The sequence below is a fragment of the Ambystoma mexicanum genome, chromosome 13 (genome assembly GCF_040938575.1).
Source record: "Ambystoma mexicanum isolate Mex_15411 chromosome 13, UKY_AmexF1_1, whole genome shotgun sequence".
Taxonomy (NCBI): Eukaryota; Metazoa; Chordata; class Amphibia; order Caudata; family Ambystomatidae; genus Ambystoma; species Ambystoma mexicanum.
Window position 1 is genome coordinate 728850799 of NC_090938.1, and position 25931 is coordinate 728876729.

Below are 25931 nucleotides of genomic sequence, written 5' to 3' on the forward strand. Positions count from 1 at the left end.
TTGGAAATTGGTCTATGGGCTAATAACTGGCTAAATGTAATATTAACTTGTAGTGTACTTATTTATCTATTTTATGTAACATGTTTATACATAATGCTTGCTTTTATCTAACCAGTTTGAGGTTATTAATGGAACTTAATGTATTTATTTGGCAAAAGGTTTGTTTTATAACCATATGCTATAATAAAGGGGGAAAAAAGAATCGGGCCCCTATTCTCTTGCAGTCGGTTTTAGGCGAGGGTGCAGCCGGTACACCAGTTTCGCCTTAAATGGGAAGGTTTCCGGCATTGCCTGGAAACCAGTGCTTAAAGTGGGCCGGGGCCTGCCGGGGCTGGGCCCCGGCAGTCTCCAAAAAGTGGAACTGAGCCTGGGCCCTGCCGGGGCCCCCCATCCCACACAACATTGGTGGGATGCATTATCCCGCTGCGGCCGCAGCCGCGACGGGAGATGCGCCCGCCAGTTTAATTTCAGGCGAGCTGACAGAAGTGCCAGCCAGGCACAGCGTCGCCGAGGCTGGCTGGCACTTCTGTCAGTCAATGTAACTTCCCTGATGACCCCTCATTTGAGGGGTCATCAGGGAAGTTACAGTTCCTTTGTTTGCCCTCGCCAGGTCACTGCCCCTCAGCGAACCTGCGGGCTCCATGATCTAATATGTAGATTAGATCACGGAGCCCGCGGGTTCACAGAGGGTGAAAGGCGCCTCGGGCTCAGTGACCTATCTTCTCAGAGCAGATAGAACACAGAGCCCGAGGCGCCTTTCTCCATCGGCAAATCTTTATAAAAGATGCCTTGAATTGTATACGTTTCAAGCCATCTTTTATAAACGTAGAAATATTTCTAAGTTTATAAAAGACCGCTTGAAACGTGCACAATTCAAGGCATCTTTTATAAAGCTTTGTCGATGGACAAAGCCACCTCGGGTTTTGTCCGTCCTCAACGCTTTATAAAAGATGCCTTGAATTGTTTACATTTCAAGCCGTCTTTTATAAACATAGAAATATGTTATAAATGTCTATGCTTATAAAAGGTGGCTTGAAAAGTGCACAATCCATAGTAAGGTAAGCACACAAGTGTGCGTAAATTACTATGGTTTGTGCACTTTTCAAGTCACCTTTTTATAAACCTAGAAATACGTAACATTGGTATGTTTATAAAGCTTGAAAGGTACACAAACCAAAGTAGTGCGCATACAAATATATAAATGCTAACATACATTTATATATTTGTTTGCTCACCTAACAATGATTTGTGCACGTTTTAGGCCACGCCCACAATGGAAGCCACGCCCCCAAACGAGGGCACCCCCTCAATTTCTTACCCCACTTAAAGCACTGCTGGAAACCATCCTGACAACCGGCATTTTGGCTAATGTTAGAGTAGCACTCATAGGGGTCCATTCTGTTGAAGGTGCAGTGAGAGTGGTAAACACTATGCTTCACTGTGCCCTTTCTTGATGCCCATGTACCGCTGGGGGACCTCGGCATCGGCGCAGAGGACACTGTTGTGTCGCACACTACATGTTAACGGGCAGATTGCAAGTTTTTGGCAGCATTTTCATATAATTGCACGAGATTTCGCAATTTTACGAAAGTGCTGCCGAAAACACTCCTTAAGGAATTGGGCTTTGCGACTTTGTGAAATGGTTTAATTCAACTGCGTTATTGGTGTATAAGTAATGTTAGGTTTGTAGCATTACTAGATATATGAGATATTACTGTTAATTAGTGAATGCCATTTGTGCTTTACAAACTATGCTATGCTCTGTGTCTGAAAATATTTTATTAGCAGCCACCACAGGAAGAAATTAGCCAGCTGGCAAAATAACTTGAAGGAAACAAGGTGGAAGATAGGTTGTGCCGGGGGAGTGTGGTGTGTGACCTTACAACTGGTCGGGTTACACTTCTCCACAATAGCAAAAGCGCAATAGGCGGACGGCCACCTGAGGAGGTAGTGTATCTGTCCGACAATTTAGTACTGTCGCTAATGTGGAGGAGTGACACCAGAATCCAAACGCAAACTACCGGTATGCGGTAACCCACACCCACACCCCATAGGTGGTAGCCCATCTATACGAGAGATATTAAAGAACAGGAAGTCCCCTCTTTCTCTTGTGCACCCCATTGTGTCGTGAGGGTAGCTCTGTTTACACAAAGCTTTTTAGTAAGTATAATTAAGCAGATACAAGCACTAGAAATACGATTACAGTGAGTAATGTATGTCATACTTTGTACACTTGCATAAAAAAAATTGGGAATCTGGTATCAATGTTATCTCCAATTGGGTTAACTTGTCAAACAGCTCTCGCCCTTTCAAAGCCTGCACCTATCTGATGTCATTGGGTGTTGTTCAAACAGCTTCTCCCAGGGCTCTAGCAGGAGTCTGCAACACTTTCGTAACACATCAAAATCTTGGACTTCAATGAAAATGATGCAGACACCTGAAATCGGCCTTAAAACTAGTAAAACAGGCAACAGCGGTATGAAGCACTGCGCTAATGCCCATTACCCCCTAAGAATAATGGCGGTACTTGGCATCAACAACTGGTGCAGTAAAGCATGGTGTTTCCCGCGCCCACGGCACCTTTCTCGGAATAGGGCCCCGAGTGTGGGAGCCAAAGCAGGATCCACAGGGATGCGAGGTGTGGGATGCTTTAGCCCATTAACAGTAAGAACGCCTGTGTTTGGGGCTGGCTGTATATGTGCATGTGCATTGCCAATTCCTACTGCACTGATATCCTTGGCTTATTAGCACCCTTGTTGGTAGAGCCAGCCAGTCAGGAGGCTAGTAACGCGGGCTGAATCTCCTGATGTTAGCCCACGTTCCAAGCCACCTGATGATCACTTCCGCCAACTGCCATCTTCCCCTCACCCCCGGACTCCTTTTTAACTAATCCCCTCTCCCCACTTACCTCATTGCAGCAGCACTCGTCACTGTTTCCTTCTTCTTAATGCTTTCAATGGTGGCCATCTTTGAACAGTCTTTTCGTTCCGTGAACGGCACACCACAAGGTGACCGGGTCACGGAACGGAAATACTTTAAATTAGCCAGGTCCCAGCCCATGGGGCACAGGCCTTTAACTCGGGCCGCCAGTCGTTACCACCCGTTACAACCCTTGGAACAGGTGCTTCACGGCATATTATATTTATAGGCTTATGTTGCTATCACATTTGATCTAGTGCTTCATGACAAATTCCTCCTAATTCGAAATGCTCTTATAATAGGTGTTATCCTATTGACCATTTTAATGGCACCTAAGTTATCCACCTCAGAAGGGTGATGGGCTGAGTCAGCCCTGCCAGGATTGATCCAGTCACTGTAGGCTGCACTTGGGTGTCTGAAGCGACTTCTAAACCTGTTGAGACTAGGAACCGACAGAAGTGGGCTAGATGTTGCATTAGTTGGATTACAATAGTAAAATAGTAAAATAGTTAAAAAACAGAATAAATACTCACTCCTTCATACTTCAGTGCTAGAGTTCAGTGTAAAATACGTTTACAAGATATTCATTTGTTCATTACAGAGAAATTGATGGTAGTTTCCTTAAATCATTGTCACGTGTGGTCACCAATTTGCCGTTAGTACTTTCATTATTTCTGGACGGAAATGTTTTCCATACTCTATAGAGAGCTATATAAACGGCCCCTGATTGCACATTCAAGAACCATCTCCAGAATTCCTCCGATTGTATATAATTCATATTGCGAACAAATGGGCCATAATATAACATATAATCATTGCGTCTTTTAGGACATGAAGTTAGTACATGTCTAACAGTCTCAAGTTCATCAGAATCCAGACACATTCGGCAGTATCTCTCTTTTTCAGGGATCTTCCACTGGGAACCAAAGGTAGACTTCAACAGAAGTTGATTGGTGCGCATTAAGAGTCTAAAAGTCAGTACCAATGGGTCAGGACATCGTATTAAATATCTTTGAGGTTTATAATACTCATATACAATCCATTCACTATATTTAAATCATTTCAATTCATACATGTGGATAAAATTCATTTCCCAGTCAACTCTCTTTGCTTTCGCTTTGAATGCTTTTTTAATAGCAGGAAAAAAACCACATTGATTCATATTGGCCACCCACTGCAATTCTTTGAAGTATTTACTGCAGCTAGACACATATTTGCTCCTAGAAATAGGGACATCAATTTTAGCTGCATTTGTTCCAATAATTTGTAGCAACTCACTCTCTGGGTGGCACATTGCTTTTAGATTAAGGCGGCCACGTTGTTGTCTCACAATGGATCCCAAGGACTGTAGGCCGAGTTCCACCCTAATATATTGGATGGGACATGATCGGGGTACTCCTAAAATGTTATGCCAAAAAAGGCCTTCAATCCTATCTAGGAAGGAAAGGTCAGAAATAGAAATGGCTTCTAACCCATAAACTAAAACCGGGGTAAACCATTGACGATACAAGGTAACTATTCCTTTTAGTGAATAGCCCGCATATTCTTTGTCAAACTTGTACACCATCATAGTGATTTGCTTGGCCCTCCTAATTTTATTCTCAATAAGAAACCTGTGTCCGATTTTACAGTTAAAGACACCCAGATATTTATATACCTCGGTATATTCTACATTACCCCATGATACTTCTACTTTAACTCTGTTCACTTTTTTGCGAGAGAACTACATGGCCGTAGTTTTTTGCAAATTATTTGTTAGGCCATGTTCTTTTACAAAGTGGCCAAGTTCTTCCAACATAGCCTTTATACCTGTTATAGAGTGGCCAATTACCACCAAGTCGTCTGCGTAAAGCATAGCTGATATTAATGCTTTTTCAAATTTTGCAGGATATTTGGCTTTGGCTGCAAGGTGCCTGATGAGGTCAGCTAAATAGAGATTAAATAAGAGGGCAGCCAGTAGACAGCCTTGTTTGACATCCCTATTCACATTAATCGGCTGTGTCAGGCTGCCCTCGCTATCTAAACAAATTTGTACAGTGTTGTTTCCATGGAGATTGTAAATAATGTCACCGAGTCAACTGGGGCAAGCAACTTTCAACAAGATTTCCCACAGTTTGGCTCGATCAACACTGTCAAACGCTGACCTGAAATCTACAAAAATTACATAAACAGACGGCCCTTTGCTTGATTTAGCATTTGAAGTTATAGCATCCAGTACACAAATATTATGGGTAGTGCTAGTGCCATGTCGAAAACCTGTTTGAAATGGGTTAAGTAGATGGTTAGCTTGCACCCAGGCATTCAGGTGTTCTAAAACAATGGCTGTAAAGACCTTGCCGGTAGAGTCTAATATAGACAACATCCAATAATTTTCAGGTAGGGCTCTATTCCCCGCTTTAAACACCGGGATAAGAATGGCATTCTTCCATGAGTCTGGGATATAGCAATCCCGACAAACACTAATAAACATCTTAAACAACACATTACTCCATATGACAAGATCGTATTTCAATACTACCGTGGCCAATCCATTGGGTCCGGGAGCTCTAGATTTATTCAGTTTGATTATGATGGATGGACTCAATCTTTTTGATGGTAAAGGAAAGAGGCCATGCATTACAGTTGGGTCTGGGGAAATTCTTCTGTAATCTCTTATACATGATGTTATCAATGTGGATAGTCCATATTTTCTCTCCTATTGAGTTCAGAGTACAAGCTTTGTTCACATTTCTTACATTATTCAAGATCTTCCAGACGGGACTAGATTCATTCCATTGAAGGGTATTAAATATTGTCTGCCATTTGGTGTTTAATTTAGACCATTTTCTATGTTTACACCAATTAGTAAAAACATTTTTCAACCGTTTTATTTCATTACTGAGCTCAAATGAGCCCATATTGGATTCAGTCAAGAGCCGAAGAGACCGTCGATATTTACGTTTAACAACCAGCAGCTCCCCATCAAAGGATCGATTAATCCTATTTCCGTTATTAGTTTTGGGGCTTCGCTTTATAGAGCCAACGACATCTGTGATGGTTTTTATCATGCTCTCAAGCTCATTACTGTTGTAAAGTGACTTCCAGGCTTCTTGGGATTACTTATATGTTTATTTTAAGTACTTAAGTCACAGTTACATGAAGTTATATATATATAAGTGGACAGGCCATAACACTGGCTCCCATCACCCAGGCTGGGGAGCTCTAACTGGCTGGGTGTGGAATCCTTGGGTAATTATTCCGACATTCACAAGGCAACACTCCAACATGACATCACCAGCTTTCACATGCAAAGACAAGCACATCACAACACATCTCCTTCCTTTACTGATAAACATTACAAACACACTCAGGCACGATATAACACATCTCCTTCCTTTACTGATTCACACTGCACCCACACAGATACATCAAATAGACACAACATATCTCCCTTCTTCTCAAACGTCAACACACACGGACAAGCACACCACAGCATATTCCCCTCCTTTCCACATCCATCACCAGCATGGGGAATATCAATTCTTAGGGACACTCTCCCTACATCTGTAGGCCACTAACCCTACACACCCACCTACACCTTCAAGCATCTGGGGTGATATCTCCAATCGCACTGGTGGATATGCTACCTCCAAATACTCTAGCAGATTCGCTACACGCTACCTCAAAATACTCTTGCGGAGGCGCTACCTCCAATCACACTGGTGGAGGCGCTACCTCCAACTACTCTGGCGAAGGCGCTACCTCCTATTACTCTGGCAGAGGTGCTACCTCCAATTACTCTGGCGGAGGCGTTACCTCCAAAAATACTTTCATGCTCCTCATGTGGGAGGCGCTACCTCCACTATAGTCACGGAGGCGCTACCTCCTCACTTCATTGTAGCACATCCACAGGCTACACACACTATGGGTGCTGCCCCATTTCACATCTTCTCTGACTCACTCTCGCTCTCACCTCACTTCACCCATTACACTATTTCATAACATCCCAAAGCTCGCATCTCTCAAAAACCTGCCTTTTAATGGAGAATGGTACTACGCATTAATTTCCTAATCTACACACATAAAGCCACACTGGAACAATGAGGGAACATGAATGGATCTTATTATGGAGTGATGAAAACTCACATAAATCCTCACTGTTATGCTTGGAAATGCTACCTCCCAACTCACATAAATTCTCACTGCTATGCTTGAAAGGGAAGTAGAGTATGCTTGGAGGCGCTACCTCCCAGCAACACCTATGGTATTCCGCAACTCCTGTGGTATTCCTAATCACACACACCTCTAACATACCCAAATGGTCACGCAGGCTCTCCACCTTTACCCTGCACAACTGGATGTACTACCATCCAGACCGCTGTGGCACACTCACCACATTTTTCTAGTGTAATGGCGGCGCTACCACCCATACAGCTGTGGTTTCACTCAACCACACTCATACTTACATATACACTGGAGTCGCTACCTCCAAACCCGTGTGACACTTTCACCCACATACAATACATATTCTGGGTGCTACCCAACACACGACCACTTTGACTCTTAGCAAAACACATGTTTTACCCATGTGCACCCATTGAGTCACATAAAACAACATTTTGCATTACCATTTTGCAAAAATTAAAATCCTAATAATTCATGTTGCACAATATATATACTTCTTTTCTCACCATTAAAGCAATAGCAAACTATATAATTACATTTCCTAAAATCCATGGCCAGTTTATGTACCACCCTGCATATTTGTGGCACTCACCCACAATCACTTTGATACACTATGTTCTTGCACCTCTGTTGCAATCACCCACCCATACACTTGTGTCTACACTGCCTAACAACTCAACTTCATAGTGACATTTGCGTACACAGCCCTTATGGCGTAACCAAGAAATATGCATATTTATTCCTACATGTCTATGTTGGCTGCAGTCTACCCTGCAATCCCTCAATGGTTACTCTAACCTCTATCACACCCTGCTACTGACTTGCACACATCTAGGCATATTGTGCATGTTCAGAATGTCCAAATGAGTCCTTTTGAACCTGAAATTCCTCAAATGTGTTAAATCTAATAAATTTAACTTTTAACCTCACTTCCTGCACGCATATATCCACACAAAAACTTCTCATGCACCTCCCATGCTTGTCAATCCTTAACCTGTAACAAAACTCTGTTGGTACCACAAACTTAATGCATACGCATATTGTGCATGTTCAGAATGTCCAAATGAGTCCTTTTGAACCTAAAATTCCTCAAAGGTGTTAAATCCAATACATTTTAGATCTGAACCTCAATTCCTGCACGCATATATCCACACACAAACTTCTCGTGCACCTCCCATGCTTGTCAATCCTTATTCTGTTACAAAACTAGGTTGGTAACACAAACTTAATGCAAAAACAGTTAAAGGATACATGTTGCTGCTCCTGAATGTCCAACGTTATCTTCTGAAAGACCAGATTTGTGACCATCATAATCACTTAAACATAAAATGATACACTGCAGCCATTACTTCAAATGCAGTCCTTGTGCCTCCTCTGCAGTCGCAGCACCTTGATGCACCATAACCCAAATTTGCCGCATTCCCTTCACCAGGAACGACATTCATGACAACAATAATTACATCCTTGGCAAATCCTATAGTGGAATTCTGATTTCCTACTGTGCTCTTATTCCTGTCTGATTTGCCGACTCACCGATGTGCTCAGCAGTGCTCTACATCTCTCAGCCGGATAATACCCATAAAATCGTAGGCACACTGTGAAGATGATTCGTAAGGGGGTCTCTCCTCTCACCCCACAACGCTCTTAGGCTTATTCACTCATTTTACGGCCCAATGCCTTTAGCTCTCCTCTTCCTGTGCACGGCAATGCACGTTGCAGGGTTCTTTCCTCATAACATCGTTTATTTTATTCTTCATCCTGCCTCGGTTAATGGCTTCAGCTACCGGCTGGAATCTGGCATGGTGAGTGCATTTTAATATGAACATAATGCTTGAATCTGGCGTTCTATGGCATCGCCGACTCCCTTAAACCAGCTGTGATGTCACCAGTCACACTTCTGCCTCGGGGCAATGCTGATCTTCATAAGCCAAACGTCACTCATGCCACGTACCTCGACCCAGCATATGTCACCCTTCAACTTCAATATTTTAAAACGGTTCACTGCATCCAAAACACGATCCGCTTTTTATCCTTGAAAACAAAGTGGCACGCAGGCAGTTTTCCCTGCATCCCTTTCCCTGAGCATACGCTACCAGACTAGCGCTGCCTGGGTCTAACCTTTAGTTCACATTGCGCTTGGGACATGCAGAGACAGTACTCGCTGCTCACTCCAGACTGTCACTTCAAAATCTTCCCTAACATGGTAGTGGCTCATTGGGGAACCCCTTAGCTCACTGTCCGCAGTCTCACATCCTTCTCCAAGTCCCACTTATGAACTCAAAGCAGACTTACACTCCTACATGGGAGGAAGCTTACTGGGCCTCATACTTTCCCCAAAGCTTACTTTTGGTTTCATATGAGGGTAAACAGCATCACATCCCTGTGCTGCTTGACTGGGGAATGATACTTTGACTGGAGAATGGAAACATCACTGCAGAGCTTTCTTCTTCACCCCTCAGTACTTCACACTTGCAATGCAACCTCTGACAGGCGACAGCTTCACCCAGCACGCCATACACCAGGAACACCTTCCTACCACAAAGAGTTGCTGCTGGTCATGGCATCAGCTGTCTTCTCTTGCCCGCAGCTCCTTAGCTCCTCCCTCTCTCATGGGAGTCATCTTCACTACGAGCTTTGTTTAATCTACAGGTTTCTTAAACTAATGGGGTGGGATTCCTTCTTCAGTTTAAGGGACCAGGTGTCATTTTAAGATTCCTTTTATCTTCACTTAACAGACAACACTTCTGGTTTTACTTTAACAGGCTTCACTTCTTCACACAGATTTCTCAATCTTAAAGGCCTAGCTCCCTTCTTGAGCTTCCCTTCAAGGCCCTGCTCCTCTCTTCAGCCCCAGGACCCAGCTCTCCCTCCATTTTATGGGCAGCTTATCCTTCCTATATAGGGCTTCCTTCCTCCCTTTTGGTGCCCTGGGTGATGGGTCTTACTTATGTTTTGGGGCAGTGTTGTCCTTCTTTTCCAACTTCTTCCTGCACCCCCAGCAGCAGGCTTCTTCCACTTTCTTCAGTTTCTTGCTTGCATGTTCTTCTTTTTAAAACCACCTCGTCGCCAATGTTGTAAAGTGACTTCCAGGCTTCTTGGGATTACTTATATGTTTATTACAAGTACTTAAGTCACAGTTACATGAAGTTATATACATAAGTGGACAGGCCATAACACTGGCTCCCATCCCCCAGGCTGGGGAGCTCTAACTGGCTGGGTGTGGAATCCTTGGGTAATTATTCCGACATTCACAAGGCAACACTCCAACATGACATCACCAGCTTTCACATGCAGAGACAAGCACATCACAACACATCTCCTTCCTTTACTGATAAACATTACAAACACACTCAGGCACGATATAACAATTACCACTAAGGGAGGATGCCTGCATGTGTACCAACTCGAAGAAGCCATGTAAATTGAGTGACATTATCTTACATTTTTTGAAGTTCCACTTATTATTTGTACCGTTTTGATTGGTATAAATGTTACCAGTGCCACTCGTTATCTTAGTGTCCATGCCTAATTCTAGATTGGCACACAGCATTGCGTGATCACTGTGTTTGTTCTGCACTACTTCAAATTCGCACACAGCATTAAGCATTTCAGTATTTCCCCATATATAATCAATCGTGGAAGACTTCTTACCACAAGACCACGTGTATTTCCCTGGGGTATCCCCCTCTGTTCTACCATTGAGGAAACTGAAACCCCATTCATTCATATAATTTTTCCATACTCTCCCTTGCGCATTAGTCTTAGAACACATTAACATGTTGGTGGCAGCCAAATTATGAAATTTAGCTTTCATGAGCATTGTTCCACATTGTGCATTCATATCTCCTCCTATTAAAATCATGAGCATTGTTCCACATTGTGCATTCATATCTCCTCCTATTAAAATCAGTATCAAGTAGCCAGCTAGTAATAAGTTCATCGATGGTATCAAAGATGGCCATGGTTTTACTCCCACCAGGTGGATCATATATATTGATGATCAATATTTTATCTATATGGGATTTTTGTTTTAGACCAATGGTTACTGCCAATACATTATCATTTGTTTCTACTGGTGCAAGGAGTTCACAGTCAAAATCATGACTGACTCCTATCATTAGACCACCAAATGGCCTTCCCTTAATTCCCTTTTTCGCGTGATTGTGGAAGAGGACATGAGTATCTACCAAAAACTCATTCATCATCCAGGTCTCCTGTAAAAGAAATATTTGATGGTTAAGAATATTATTCAAAGAGTGCCCTGGTCTAATAAAATGGGCATGCCCCCTAGTATTCCAGGACACAATCTTACAACCTCATGGACATGATTTTTTCATCATGTCTACAAGTTGTTGCAACCAACGTATTCCAACTTGATTGTCGGATTCCCCTTTGTGAACAATGTTTTTTTCTGTTCTTCAGACTTGCCAGGTTTACAATTTAGACATACGTATCGCTGATCTTCCTCAGCGATTTCTCGGTCCAAATCGTAGCCAAGGAAGTTGGATTACGAGATTGGGGTGACATTTCAAGAGACATGGCAATTGGCAAGTCAGGCAGTGGTCGTTAAAAGGAGACACAGGGCGGCAGAGCTTTAAATCTGAGATGTGCAAAGGACTAGGAAGAAATGCCACAGTAATTGTATGAACTATTGTCTGTAGCTGTGGCTTTGGGGATAGAGGGAGTCACCCTGCTTTTCAGGTATAAGTGGCAAATTGGTTTGTGGTGCTGTTGCAGCCTGCATTCTAGATGGCTAGATGCCAGATGAGGCGGTGGGAAAGGGAGCTGCACACCCGGTTTGGAGCAGGGTCTCCAAAGGACACAGCCCCCACCACTGAACTCCAGACTTCCACCATCACACAAGCTCTCTCCCTGTGCCCTCTTCTTCTGCCTGCCTCTGCAGAAGCTCTAGGCTTGCTCGTCATCACTGCAGATGATTCCGTGACGACCTCATGACGGGTTTACAATCTTGATACTAATTGACAGTTCTTTGTACCGAGGTCGCCAACAGGTTGACTTGCCATTTCTTGAAATCTTGCTGCGGAGTGGGCTGCAGAGTGGTAGTGCAGACTGTGCAGACCGGAGTCTTTCCACAGTGGACACTGTTTACCCAGCTTTCCCAACTTTTTCAACCCTTCAAAAAGCCTCTTCAGCCGCGGAGCGGCCGCGGAGTGGGCTGCAGAGTGGTAGTGCAGACTGTGCAGACCGGAGTCTTTCCACAGTGGACACTGTTTACCCAGCTTTCCCAACTTTTTCAACCCTTCAAAAAGCCTCTTCAGCCGCGGAGCGGCCGCGGAGTGGGCTGCAGAGTGGTAGTGCAGACTGTGCAGACCGGAGTCTTTCCACAGTGGACACTGTTTACCCAGCTTTCCCAACTTTTTCAACCCTTCAAAAAGCCTCTTCAGCCGCGGAGCGGCCGCGGAGTGGGCTGCAGAGTGGTAGTGCAGACTGTGCAGACCGGAGTCTTTCCACAGTGGACACTGTTTACCCAGCTTTCCCAACTTTTTCAACCCTTCAAAAAGCCTCTTCAGCCGCGGAGCGGCCGCGGAGTGGGCTGCAGAGTGGTAGTGCAGACTGTGCAGACCGGAGTCTTTCCACAGTGGACACTGTTTACCCAGCTTTCCCAACTTTTTCAACCCTTCAAAAAGCCTCTTCAGCCGCGGAGCGGCCGCGGAGTGGGCTGCAGAGTGGTAGTGCAGACTGTGCAGACCGGAGTCTTTCCACAGTGGACACTGTTTACCCAGCTTTCCCAACTTTTTCAACCCTTCAAAAAGCCTCTTCAGCCGCGGAGCGGCCGCGGAGTGGGCTGCAGAGTGGTAGTGCAGACTGTGCAGACCGGAGTCTTTCCACAGTGGACACTGTTTACCCAGCTTTCCCAACTTTTTCAACCCTTCAAAAAGCCTCTTCAGCCGCGGAGCGGCCGCGGAGTGGGCTGCAGAGTGGTAGTGCAGACTGTGCAGACCGGAGTCTTTCCACAGTGGACACTGTTTACCCAGCTTTCCCAACTTTTTCAACCCTTCAAAAAGCCTCTTCAGCCGCGGAGCGGCCGCGGAGTGGGCTGCAGAGTGGTAGTGCAGACTGTGCAGACCGGAGTCTTTCCACAGTGGACACTGTTTACCCAGCTTTCCCAACTTTTTCAACCCTTCAAAAAGCCTCTTCAGCCGCGGAGCGGCCGCGGAGTGGGCTGCAGAGTGGTAGTGCAGACTGTGCAGACCGGAGTCTTTCCACAGTGGACACTGTTTACCCAGCTTTCCCAACTTTTTCAACCCTTCAAAAAGCCTCTTCAGCCGCGGAGCGGCCGCGGAGTGGGCTGCAGAGTGGTAGTGCAGACTGTGCAGACCGGAGTCTTTCCACAGTGGACACTGTTTACCCAGCTTTCCCAACTTTTTCAACCCTTCAAAAAGCCTCTTCAGCCGCGGAGCGGCCGCGGAGTGGGCTGCAGAGTGGTAGTGCAGACTGTGCAGACCGGAGTCTTTCCACAGTGGACACTGTTTACCCAGCTTTCCCAACTTTTTCAACCCTTCAAAAAGCCTCTTCAGCCGCGGAGCGGCCGCGGAGTGGGCTGCAGAGTGGTAGTGCAGACTGTGCAGACCGGAGTCTTTCCACAGTGGACACTGTTTACCCAGCTTTCCCAACTTTTTCAACCCTTCAAAAAGCCTCTTCAGCCGCGGAGCGGCCGCGGAGTGGGCTGCAGAGTGGTAGTGCAGACTGTGCAGACCGGAGTCTTTCCACAGTGGACACTGTTTACCCAGCTTTCCCAACTTTTTCAACCCTTCAAAAAGCCTCTTCAGCCGCGGAGCGGCCGCGGAGTGGGCTGCAGAGTGGTAGTGCAGACTGTGCAGACCGTGTCATGGCCGTGACACCGGTCTCCACCGCAGACTGCCTGGCCAGCATGAGCAACTATAACGAGGAGGCGGATATCGCTGCCCTGAGGACTTCTCCACTCATGGAAAACTTACAACAGCGACCGCGGGCCTCGGCCTCAGCCATAGACTCAACTTCGTGGCCCGGAACGTCTCCATTGAACAGCCCTAGACCGGGCACAGGTACGGTACCTCCCCCACTTGTGTGTGTGTCTCCTATTACCCGACCTATTACCCGATCTGCGTCCGTGTCTGAGTCTTTAACCCCTCCCTCTTGTTTTTCTGTTTTGCTCTCCCTTCCCCCCCCTTCCCTTTCCTCCGATCCTTCCCCTCCACTGCCATTTTCCTTACCCGTTCTTCTTCCCCCTCCCCTTCACATCCCCCGTACCTCTGTGCCGGCGGGCTTGGAGGCAGAATCCACTCGTCGCGTTCTCCGTCCACTGAAGGAAACGCCAGTGGGGAGAACGAGTTCGAAGAAGAAGGGCGAAAAGCAACCAGTGCCGAAACGGGTGCCGAAAAGGACAATAACTTCATCCCAGCAGGATACGCTCGAGGAAAATAACGCAAAAAGTGCGAGACTGTCGCACAATCAGAACAACAGCAACATACTCGCCGATGCCGACATTGCTGTGACATCTCCTGCAACGGCACCGGCTCTAAGAGAGAATCCATTCCACCAGACGACAGATTCTCCCACTCGAGAAGAGGTCAGATTGCAAACAAACGAACGGCCATGCTGCGAAAGTACGCATTTGCAGGAATTGAACATGGTGACACAGGTGGATTGTGCCCACCAAAAAGAAAGCACCTCCGAACCTGAAACATCTAAGCAAATGTCCATCAAAAGAACGGGTCAATTGCCCGTAAATACAGAAACATACAAGCCGAAATGTAAATCACCTTCAAAGATGGACGGCGAGGAATTAGTTTGTGCCGCCCAAATACATACGGCCAAAAACCTGGCAACGCGGGAACGTACCGTAGAGGATAATACTTCAAAACTACACGATGTAAACAGTATGATCAAAGAGCCTAAATGGAGAAGCCAGCCTCAAAACCCAGCTGTTCTGGACGCCACATCTTGCAAATTGAAAGAAGTGATTGAAGTCTTAACAGACTCAATCACCCCAAACGGGAACATCGAAATATCAGAGGTAATATGCCCTCAAATGGTAATCTTGCCGAAAAAGAGAAAAGAAAAGCAAGGATGTCAAAACGATGATCAACTTAAAATACCTTCACTGACGTTAAAGAAAAGCCAGCGACACACTCACAACAAGGTCAGAAGGGGACAGACCTCCAGAACAAAGGTCCCCCTAAATAAGAAAATGGGCCCAATGAATGGACAAACTAAGCCTTGTACAATGTCACTTCTAAACGACTTCTTTAAGAAAAAAATGGAAAGGGGAATTCATCTCCAGCAAGATCTGTCGGACAACGAAATGTTAGAAAGCCTTACTCACTTAGAGACAGAAACAACAAGGGTAAGAGCCACCCCCGAGGACCCACTGGAAAACTTAGGCCTCCTGGGAAACACTGCAACCAGGATCGAAACAACGGGTGTCTCACCCCTTAGATGGCACTACTCGAACAAAGCTACATCTTTAAACACAAATGACGCACAGCAAGACGGGCCAGGTGTTAAGCCCAGTCAAGAAAGATTGCTCGACAATATTGAAGAGGAAAACACAAGTTTCGAAGGCAGGGGGCAGGCTCAACAGTTAAGTACTAATTTGACGGAGACCTCACTTAACCAAAGTTGTCACACCATGGAGCAAAAAAACACTGTGACGAATAGAGGCGGAAGTCCTAAACAGCACCTTGTCTCTTTACAACCACTTAGACTAAAAAACTCAGACCAGATCAACGTAACGAATTCAAGCACTCCCATCAAGGGAACGTCTCCTGAACCAACAGAAACAGTTCCAACGATTACTATGCCTACCGTAACGGGTAGTTCAAGTAAAACTGCGCACGTTTCTCTACAGTACCCGGACCACCAGAAGTTGGACTTACCTTCCATAATGTCAACAGTAACAGTGGCACTGGCCCCGTTCTCCAAGCTCTACGAGAGCATTAATGACACACTTCGAGACCAGGTGACCATGCTATCTATAATGCAATCGAAACTGCAATATTTAGAAGGGTTTATTTTGGGACGTCAAGGATCGAAAGACAGAGATAGAACACACGGGAAAAGTCATCCCGAATGTGACCCTCCGACCCACTTGACAGAGGAATATCTGCTCGTCGAGGAAAGTACCAAACGACAGCTACAACATCCGAAGGGTACCGCAACTACTTTGTTTACCACTCCAAACGAATCTGATAGAGCGTTAACCACACAAGACACTGAAATCAAGACCTCAGTCAGCAACTCGGCGAATGAACCTTTGGACGCCATCATAGCCATACTGGAGGAAGATGATGTCCGTGCAGCGCTCAGTCAATTCGTTGCTGCAGAATCAGGGGTGGAACAAGCCCCCAATCCCTTCTCTTACATAAAAAGAGTAGAAAGTACAACAAAATCCAACAAAGGTTCGGGAAAGAACACTAAGAAATTCACGTATGGAATATTCAACCAGCAAAAATCCATAGTGAGTCAAACTCCTTCTAGGAGTGTCAAGTCCCAAGTTCAAAACACACCTTCCACAGAGAGGGCGAAGAAAAAAGACGCTCCTCTTAAAACAAAAGAAACGAAAAATATACATCAGAAACATACGATGGAAAAAGGACCAGCTTGTCCAAAAGAAACCGTGCCCGTTCTTATGGTTGAAGACGGGTCGGATTGGAGTATACAAACAATTGACGAACCTGGATATGAAAACCGCCCAAAAAAACAAGCAAAGAGAAAAGCAATTGAATCAACTCTTGAAACTTCAAATAGCGAACCATCAAAGAAAGTCCTAATCGTTGACAATTCCGTTTCGTCGCCAAAGCCCTCGAGGAAAACCGACAACTCACAAAAATTGGAGTTAGAGAGGAATTCAAAGCCGAGGATAAACATTATGGCTGAGAAAAGATCGGACCCAAAACGCAGTGAAAGCCCAAACATTTGGAAAAGGAATAAACCCCGGAAGGCACCTCCTCCTCTGCGGAAACAGGAGATCAGACCTGACCTGAGAAAGAGCCCCAAATCCCTAAGAGAAAAAGAACAAAAAAAAATCTCAGACTCATACTTACGCTTCATTTCGGATGAAAACGAGAAGAGAAAAGAGGAGAGAAGATCCGCCATAGAAAGCACGCAGAAAAGCGCAGCAAAGCGTATTGTCAGCGATTTTACTGTCAGGTTGAAAAACATCAACCCAGAATATGACGACCTGATCATGAACAGAACGAACATTATCAGAATCCTAAGCAAAAATACCAATTTGAAAAACATTCAAAATAAAGATTTATGGATAGTCGAACCTAGTACATCAGGCCGAACAGACTATTCATACATACACCTTGATTCTGAGAGTATTAAGCTGCGCCTACTGAAAGAAGCGAATAACCTTCTGGCAGGGGGTTTCGAATTATTGGACATTGGGAACTCAAACACTGAAACAGAGAAAAAAGTTAAACCCCGTGGAGAAGTAAATAATGGGAAGGAACTTGCTCAACCGAACAGGGAAAATCGTGTCCGCTATATTAGCCGGATGCCTCATGCCTGCCCTGAGCAGAAAATACAATCAATAATTAAACAGAGAACTCAGAGGTCTAACCGAGAGGAGAACGGAAAAACGGGGAGAAACTATGTAGCAGAAAACAACCAAGAACCGTCCCAGGGGCGAGGCCAAAGATATCATGATTGCCCAAGAAATGACCCGATACTGAGGAGCCGTGAAACATCTAGGGAGAATAAAAACATGGCGCGGACCTGGCAAAAACCTGAGACCAACCGTAGGCAAAACCATTAGCAACGATGGTTGGGACAGAAATGCGACCCCGAAACACCCAAGAAGAAGATCTTAGATAAGACCACGGATCTACTACAACCATTAAGACTGGGATGTTGGAACACAAGGGGTTTTACGCACCTTACTAAAAGGACTGACGTCAATCTGGGCACCTTTGATGTCCTTTGCCTCCAAGAGACGTGGCTGACTGCCAAGCCGCAATTGGATGGTTACGAACTTATCTTCAAGAGCGCTAGGAAAGGAGAAACAGGGCGCCCATCTGCGGGACTCATAATTGCAATCAAAATTGGAACAGGACTTGAAGTTCATGAAATTTCGTCGCCACTGCACTGGATCCAAGCTGTAATCTTGACAAGAAAGTCTTCAGCCAACGAACATCAAAGGATCACGCTGCTCTTAATAAACGTTTATTGGAACCCGGTGACGACAACAAATGAAGACTTTATCAAAGAACTTCATAGTCTTTGGGAAGAAACCCAAACAAACTGGCCGGACCATAGTAGTATCATCAATGGAGATTTCAACGCAACCTGCGACGGGATCGATATGTTTTCTAAGCAGTCGAGTCTAAAGACCCCAGCACGGGAAAGAGGGATTCTCCTCGATAAATTAATGGCTGACAGAGATATGCATAATCTCCACTGGACTCGCTCAAAATTAAACTTGGAGATCCCGTCATGGCAAAGGGGTGACCAAAAAGGGACAATAGATCATATCTTTGTATCAAGAGAAATTCTGTCAAAGATCCACTCTTTCAAGGTAAGGCGCACAGAGTTCAGTGACCACAACCTCTTAATCCTAGAAGGTTGGTCATCAAGATCGAATCTAATTAAGAGCTCCTTGCCGCTTGAGCCTTCAGAGAGAGGTAAAAGAGTGAAGATCTCACAAAAGGGATTACAGCAACTTGAAGCGCAATACGCAAGACCTGGAACTAAAAGTCCGACGCAAGGGCTAAGGGATGAGAATGTTTTGGACTACACGCCCCTGTTAACTAGATTCCAGATGGATCCAACCAAAACAGCTAAATCACAGACTGGGCATCGACATTCTTATAACAAGGACCTGGTAACGAAAAGGTTGGAACATAGAAGATTGAAGAAACATTACCAGAAGTTTCCTTCAACTGATAATAAGGCACAATGGTCAAAGGCTGTGCAAGAATATAGAAGTTGGTTGCTTCACTACCGCCACAAACTGTATTCGAACGACTCAGAACAAATGCTGATGGCAGTTTGTGGAAACAAACCAAAAGAATTCTGGAACCTGATCAAGGGGACCCAAAGCAGCGCCAATGATAACATCCAGAACAACGTGGGAGAAGCAAACTGGATTGAGCATTTTTCCAAATTATTTGCTCCAATTATAGACGAGAATGACCCCTACTCGCCGATTAGGAAAAGTTGCCCCAGGGACACAACGTGGAATATTCCTGTTGACAAAGAATTAATTCTGAACAAGCTCACAAAATTGAACAACTCCAGGGCGCCGGGGCCTGACGGCATTAGCAACCTAGAACTTAAAAAACATCCAGAGCTATGGGCAAGCTTCATGAGCAAGCTCTTCACAAATTGCAACCAGTCAAAAGATATCCCACCAACATGGAAAAAGGCGAACATTGTCCCGATCTTTAAGAGAGGCGCAACTGACGATCCGAACCATTACAGGCCGATCGCTCTTTTGGACGTAATGGGAAAAGTGTTTGCGTCCTTTGTATTGGATGACTTTCAACAATGGGTCCATTCCTCTAAATCTATGGACCCTTTCCAGAACGGCTTTGTTAGGAATTCAGGGACAACCACAAATATCCTGCTCATGAGCGCCCTGAAAGCGAAAGCGCTACAAGGAGACCTGCCGATCTTCGTCGTATTCATTGACCTGGTACAAGCATTTGACCAGGTCAATAGACAACGTCTTTGGTCGAAATTAGAGGCAAAAGGGTGCCCGGCCTCAATTTTAGACCCTATAAAGGCCCTGCATCAAGGAACCTCTATCCAAGTTCGGCTCAGTGCCGAAGGAATTTTATCTGAAAAGATTGCGACAGCTAGAGGAGTGAAACAGGGCTGCCCTCTGGCACCCTCTCTATACAATGCATACATCGCAGACTATGGGGAATCAAGTCTGGCAATCAGACATTTCCCACCAGAACTGGGCGGAGAGAAGATCAACCGTCTACTATACGCTGACGATATTATCCTGATGGACATGACGCCCATTGGTCTTCAGCGTCAGTTAGACAACTTGGTAGTATATATGTCAAAAAACAATCTGCGGTTAAACAATGAAAAAACCAAGGTACTTGTCCTGGGGAAACCATCTAAAAAGATCCTAAAATGTTCCTGGCACTGTGAAGGCAGGAAACTGGAAACAGTACATGCTTTCAAATACCTGGGAATTACAATTAGCAACGAGAAAAATGAAAAGACCATGCTAAATGCACTTTGGACAAAATTGAAGAACCTTACAGCCCAAGCAAAGGCAGTGGACAGAAGGCATGGCCGCTACTCGTTAATCCCCACTCTGAGGTTCTATAAGGCTAAGGTGGTACCAGCATTGATATACGGCACAGATGCTATGCCTTCGATCCCGAACTCAATTTGGGTGAAATACGAAGGCTACTTCTGGCGAAGTGTCCTGGGTTTAGCGTCATCAACCCCCATGGCATTAATAAGGAGGGAACTCTGTATTTCATCACTCCTGGCAGTCAAGATGAGAGCATCAATGATGCTCTATCGTAAAGTTATTAATAACCCAGAAGCACGAGTGCTGGTCCTTATCCGCAAAGAATTGACAGAAGGAGACAATCGGATGCTTGCGGAATGGGAACAAGCAAATCTAGCCCTCCTGAAAGAACTGGACTTACCGTTGGAAACTTTAATTCAAAACCCAAACAGAGCGGTGGCAAAATTGTTCGAAGCGGATTGGATCCACACACAAGAACTGGCAACCGACCACTCATTAACAAGCAATCTGCCGAACGCTCCCATGAAGCTAAATGCAGTTCGAGGATATCTCCACAAATTCCCGGATAAGAATCTCAGTCGCCTATTTCTACGATTTAAATTGAACCAACTGAAAACCAATGAGATCTTGGCAATTCGTAAACAAGTGCAAACGAATCTATGTCGGTTCTGCAAATCAACTGAACACATAGAAACTTTAAAACATCTAATAATGGATTGCACAGGCTTGGTGACTGAAAGATTCTGCTTCCTGATGGACCCATTGAAGTACTATCAAACATTAGACCGGGAAAATCTCTGGTCATTATTGAACAATGGGAACAATAAAAGATGCGTGATAGGCGTAAGCTTGTTTCTCAAATCACTGAACTTACAATGAGGGAAGATTGTAAAGATGGGTATGCCGCATTCAATCGGAGAACCACGTTGGGATCCCTCGATCCTACATATGAACAGAGACTCATTATTATCATTACTATCAAACAAGAGACTTGGCGAAGGGAATTAGGATTTGGAACTAACACATAAAGATTAACGGAGTCGAGGCCCTCTCATAAACTGTAAACAGGAGTTTACCTACAGCTTTCTGTTTTGTAAAAATTGTAACACAATTAAATCAAAATAAAAAAAAAAAAAAAAAAAAAAAAAAAAAAAAGAAATCTTGCTGCTGCTCTTTCTTGCTATCACAAGATGGCAGCATGGCTACACCAAATGTACAAACGCTAAGAGCCCGATTCTTGGAATTTTCTGCACGGTTCAAAGTGACTTTGCACTGCTAAAAAGTGACTTAGCACTGCCGACACAAACCCTGATTCATGGAACTGTGCAGTGTACTTTCGCATTGCAAAGTCAGTACATAGTCATTTTTGCAGTACAAAATGACTTTGCATGGAATTTTAACTGCAAAAATACACTTTGGGCAGTTCCATGAATCAGGGTTTTTTGTCGGCAGTGTAAAATCAGGTTTCAGCAGTGCAAAGTCACTTTTAACCGTGCAAGAAATTCCATGAATCAGGCCCGTAGAGGCAGGTTCTCAAAACATTTTGGGGCGCAAGTGATGAGATAGGCTAGCGCATCTCATGACTTGCACCCAAAATGTTGCACCCTTTTCTCAAAGGGCATCCTATGCATCAAAAATGGGCCCATTGAGATGCCTTTTTCCCACCCCCTGCGACCATTTGCCAAAATAAGGGGGCATTTCTGTGCATTTCAATGCGCATCGCAAATTCACTAATGGAATGTGCTTTAAAATACTGTTCGCAACAGGCACAGGGGGTGCTCCAACCCTGGCAGGGACCCTGTCATGGATTTTCTATTAAGTGTATCAGTTTCAATTGCTGTTGTTACACTTGCATTTCTAGCCCCCCAAAAGTAATAGTAACGCTTTCTTGTTTGTTTACATTCCACAATGATGGGCCCACTAAGGGCCTGTCCCTCTGAAATTCGCTGTCAGCAGCCACGTGGGTTCTAGCAGCCTAAGAGCATGCTCCTGACACTAATGTATGCAAGAGGACTGTCCAGCGCGTCCTTTGCGCTGCCGCGCAACCTCCACGAAATGTGCAGGTCATCTTTGTGAATCAAGTGACCTGCACACTAATTAAAGTGGCGCAAGTGAGAAAAAGCATAACCTGTGCCCTATCTTTCCTTGTGCCACTTGATGAGAATTTGCCCCATAGCAAGCTGGTGCAAGACTCCTTAAAGCAACATTGAGTCAGGGCATCTCAGAATGCAATGCTGCTTGCATACTTGCCTTCCTTCAGGTCTTGTGGACACAGAGGATGCTGCTAACCCACAGTAGTTTCCCACAGAAAATGATGTATATCCTCATTTGTGGCTCAAAGGGGAGAGAAAGAAAATGCACACCCAAATGCAACATTATGCCCCTCCGCAAAGGAAGAGATCTGAGGTAGTCTACACCATTACCTGAGGGGTCTTTGCATGTTAACCAGCCTTAGCCTGGGACGCCTCCATCAGTCATGACACTGAGCAAGATGGCCTACGAGGTTTTTGGTAGAACATAATTGTTAGAATAAAATCCTCCTAACTACAAAAGGCAATTTTGAAAAACAATGTCTAAAGGGCCCCAAAACATACATGGACAGGAAAAGGATCACCTGGGATGGAATAGGGAGCTAAGAGTGGATTTTGCGGGTTGCAGACCCCTCATAAATGGAAAAAATAAGTTTCTTTTAAACAAATGGCAATTCAAAAAACTCAAAATTCAAAGCAATCAGAAATGAAAAGAAATACATATATCCATTCAAACAAGAGGAGTTGCCTCCTGTTAAGACTGTTCCATGGGAAGAGGCTGAGGTGTCTGGTGTGGCTTGGGATCAAAACTCAGCCGCCTGCTATTGACATGATGGCTGGATCTCGACTCATGCAGCCGGGCAGAGAAACGTGTAGTCCCACCATTCCCGTGCACGATGCCATTGCTGCATTTAGCTCTGGTCATGTGTTGCATCTGCTGCTCTAGGTAAGGGTGGGCTTCCTGAGCACCCCACATCGAACTCCACTGGCAAGGAGGGTCAGTTCGGAGAATCTACAGGGCGGAAGGTCTACTGAGGTTCAACCTTCACCCTCAAAGAGCCCAACTCACGAGCCATCAGAGTTGGTGCTGCTGGCAATGCTGCCATGAAGTGTCATTTTGTTTTATTGATTTATTTATGTTGTTGTGGTGTACGATGCGCTAGCTACATTGCGAGCACGCCGCTTCAAAGCGCCACAGACAAAGCTAATACATGGTGCTGGCCTCACCGCTGCGAAGAGTAAAATCCAGCCACGCTTTCCGGATATCATGAACACAGCAAGCGTCACTAGGAATGATTTGCATATTTGTCGGTCATTTTGATCATTGTAAACACTGCCCAGGTCCATCAGTCCCCTCCGGCGACCTACTGAGTGATGCCTGATGGTCGACTTCTTGTGGGCACAGGTCCATATCCAGACTCCTAACTGCTCTCCGGGGGCAGAGGGGCGGGGGGTCTAACAGGCTATTGAACAGCACTCACATCCCAGAGGGAGCAGATCTCTTACCTGGCAGGAGTAGGCCGCAATGAGATCCACGCACGTGGCCCCGTTCTCGCAAGGGTTGGGCTCACAGTCGTTCACCTGCTCCTGGCAGTAGCTGCCCTGGTAGCCGGCCAGGCATTGGCAGTAGTGGGAGTTGCCAGCATCAATGCAGTGGCCGCCATGTCGGCACAGGCCAGAGATGTCCACACCTGCATGAGAGGGATACAGAGGAGCATGTCAGGAAAGGCACCTGCTGGACCCAGTCTATGGCACTAGAGGCTTCTTTCAACTGCATTTCTAGCGGGTTTGCTGGGGGGGGGTTATTTTTTAAGCGAATGCGGTGGAGGAACCCCAAAGATCTGTGTCTGCTAAAGCTCCAATGTTTGTCATGTTCGCATTTTAGTGAAAAATAAACCCTGCTGAGCCAGCCAGTCTCAGTGATCAAAACTCCCCCTTCTGTACAAAGATCTCCAGTTGGAAGCCACATTCATAAAGATAGCGAAGAGCAGGGATACCTGATTAACTCTTCTCATCAATGTTTACCTCATTCTCAAAGTTGCCATTGTTTGTTAAAAAGTGGTGGACTTTTGTAACTTTGAAAAAATAAAAAGGAAATTGCATTGTTTGTCAAAAAGGTGTACACTGTTAACAACAAACCCAACTTTTCATAAATATCTAAAACAGTTTTGTAACTTTTCAAAAAGTTTGGATTAAATCGGTCAGACTAGAGTCTCAAAAAATGGGGCATCTCAAATGAATGCCGAGGACGTGCTATCTTTAGTTACCCCCTTTTTGGCAATGAGCAGGTCACCTTATTTTTAACTGTGATTTGCCATTTCTAGGGGGCTGAGCCGCAGTGCAAATGATGAGCTTTCCAGCTCCTTGAGTACATTAGTGCCAGGAGCTCCCAACACCAATGTGCTACAGGTTCCCAGCAGACAGGGTGGCCGACAGGCTCTTTAGGGGCCAGTCACTGTGAAATGTCCACACAAAAATAAAAGCATTTCTATCCCTGTGTAAAGGAATAGAAATGCAAGTGGGACAGCAGCGGTTCTTACATAATATATTAAAAATACTAGACAGGGTCAGGAAAGATCTACGTTTTCTGTGGATTTTAACGCGCATCCCATTTATGAATTTGGGATGCACTGTAGAATGCAGAAGAAACACCCCTCATTTGTGTCCATGCCTGAAGGCGTGGAAACTGGCATCATAAGGTATGCATTTTAATAGCCTGATTCATGGAATTATTTGCGTGAAAAATGCAGATTTGCGCGCCTTTCTGCGCAAAAATCCCCATACTTCAAACAGGGATTTTCGGACAGAAAGGAGCGCAAATCTGCATTTCTCACGCAAATAATTCCATGAATCAGGCTGTAAATGTGCACCTTCTCGTGCCCTTTGTGGAATGCACCCTTTTGGACGCTAGTCTTATCTTTCCAGCAGGCTCCTTCCTTCATCCACGGTGGTGTTGAAGCTTCCATGGGGTCCAAGCACCATAACACTTAATATTCCAGATGGCGCAAAGTCTATCGCTTTGCTAGGAAGTTCAGTGATGGCATATTTGTCAATATCATCTTTGGTTCTGGCATTTGAGTTTGTGTCCAGAGTGAGGAGCATATGTGCATACGGTAAGCCAAGTTCCTGGAATTCTATAACATATAGAAGTGATAGCATAACCTAATGTACATATTGGCAGAATATTGCCAAGTAATATTTGAAGATTGGGTTCGAAAACACGTCGTATTACGTAAGGTTGGTGTTGTGTTGTGTGACTTCCAATTTGTGGCCATTAGGTCTGGCTTTCTTGCTGCCATTGATTGCTGATAGTTTGCTGCCTGTGTATCTTGGACTACTGTGACGTGCATCTGTGAGACTGTGAGAGTAATCATTGTTCCTGCTCAGAAGCTCTGAGGTTTTGGCTCTCCCTTTGATGGCCTCTATATAGTTGCACGTGTGACTTCTTCCGATTGCCTTTAAGTTTAAATGTGCACCTTCTCATTTGTCATATGCATCACACATGATTGTCCACTCCAGTGTAGTGCACTGAATTAATTCCAGGTTGATTAGTGTGGATGCATATAATTGCAGTTGCTTAACTCTGGTTCGTT

At 45.0% G+C, this 25931-nt stretch overlaps 1 protein-coding gene across 1 annotated transcript in view; it reads right to left on the minus strand.

Annotated features, from left to right (window-relative positions):
• The window catches only part of LOC138521830 (neurogenic locus notch homolog protein 1-like), a 478650-nt gene that overhangs the window by 122017 nt on the left and 330702 nt on the right, over positions 1-25931 (minus strand). The window contains exon 21 of the mRNA XM_069634949.1: positions 23845-24029. Coding sequence (XP_069491050.1) covers positions 23845-24029 — 185 coding nt within the window. The remainder of the gene's footprint in view (positions 1-23844; positions 24030-25931) is intronic.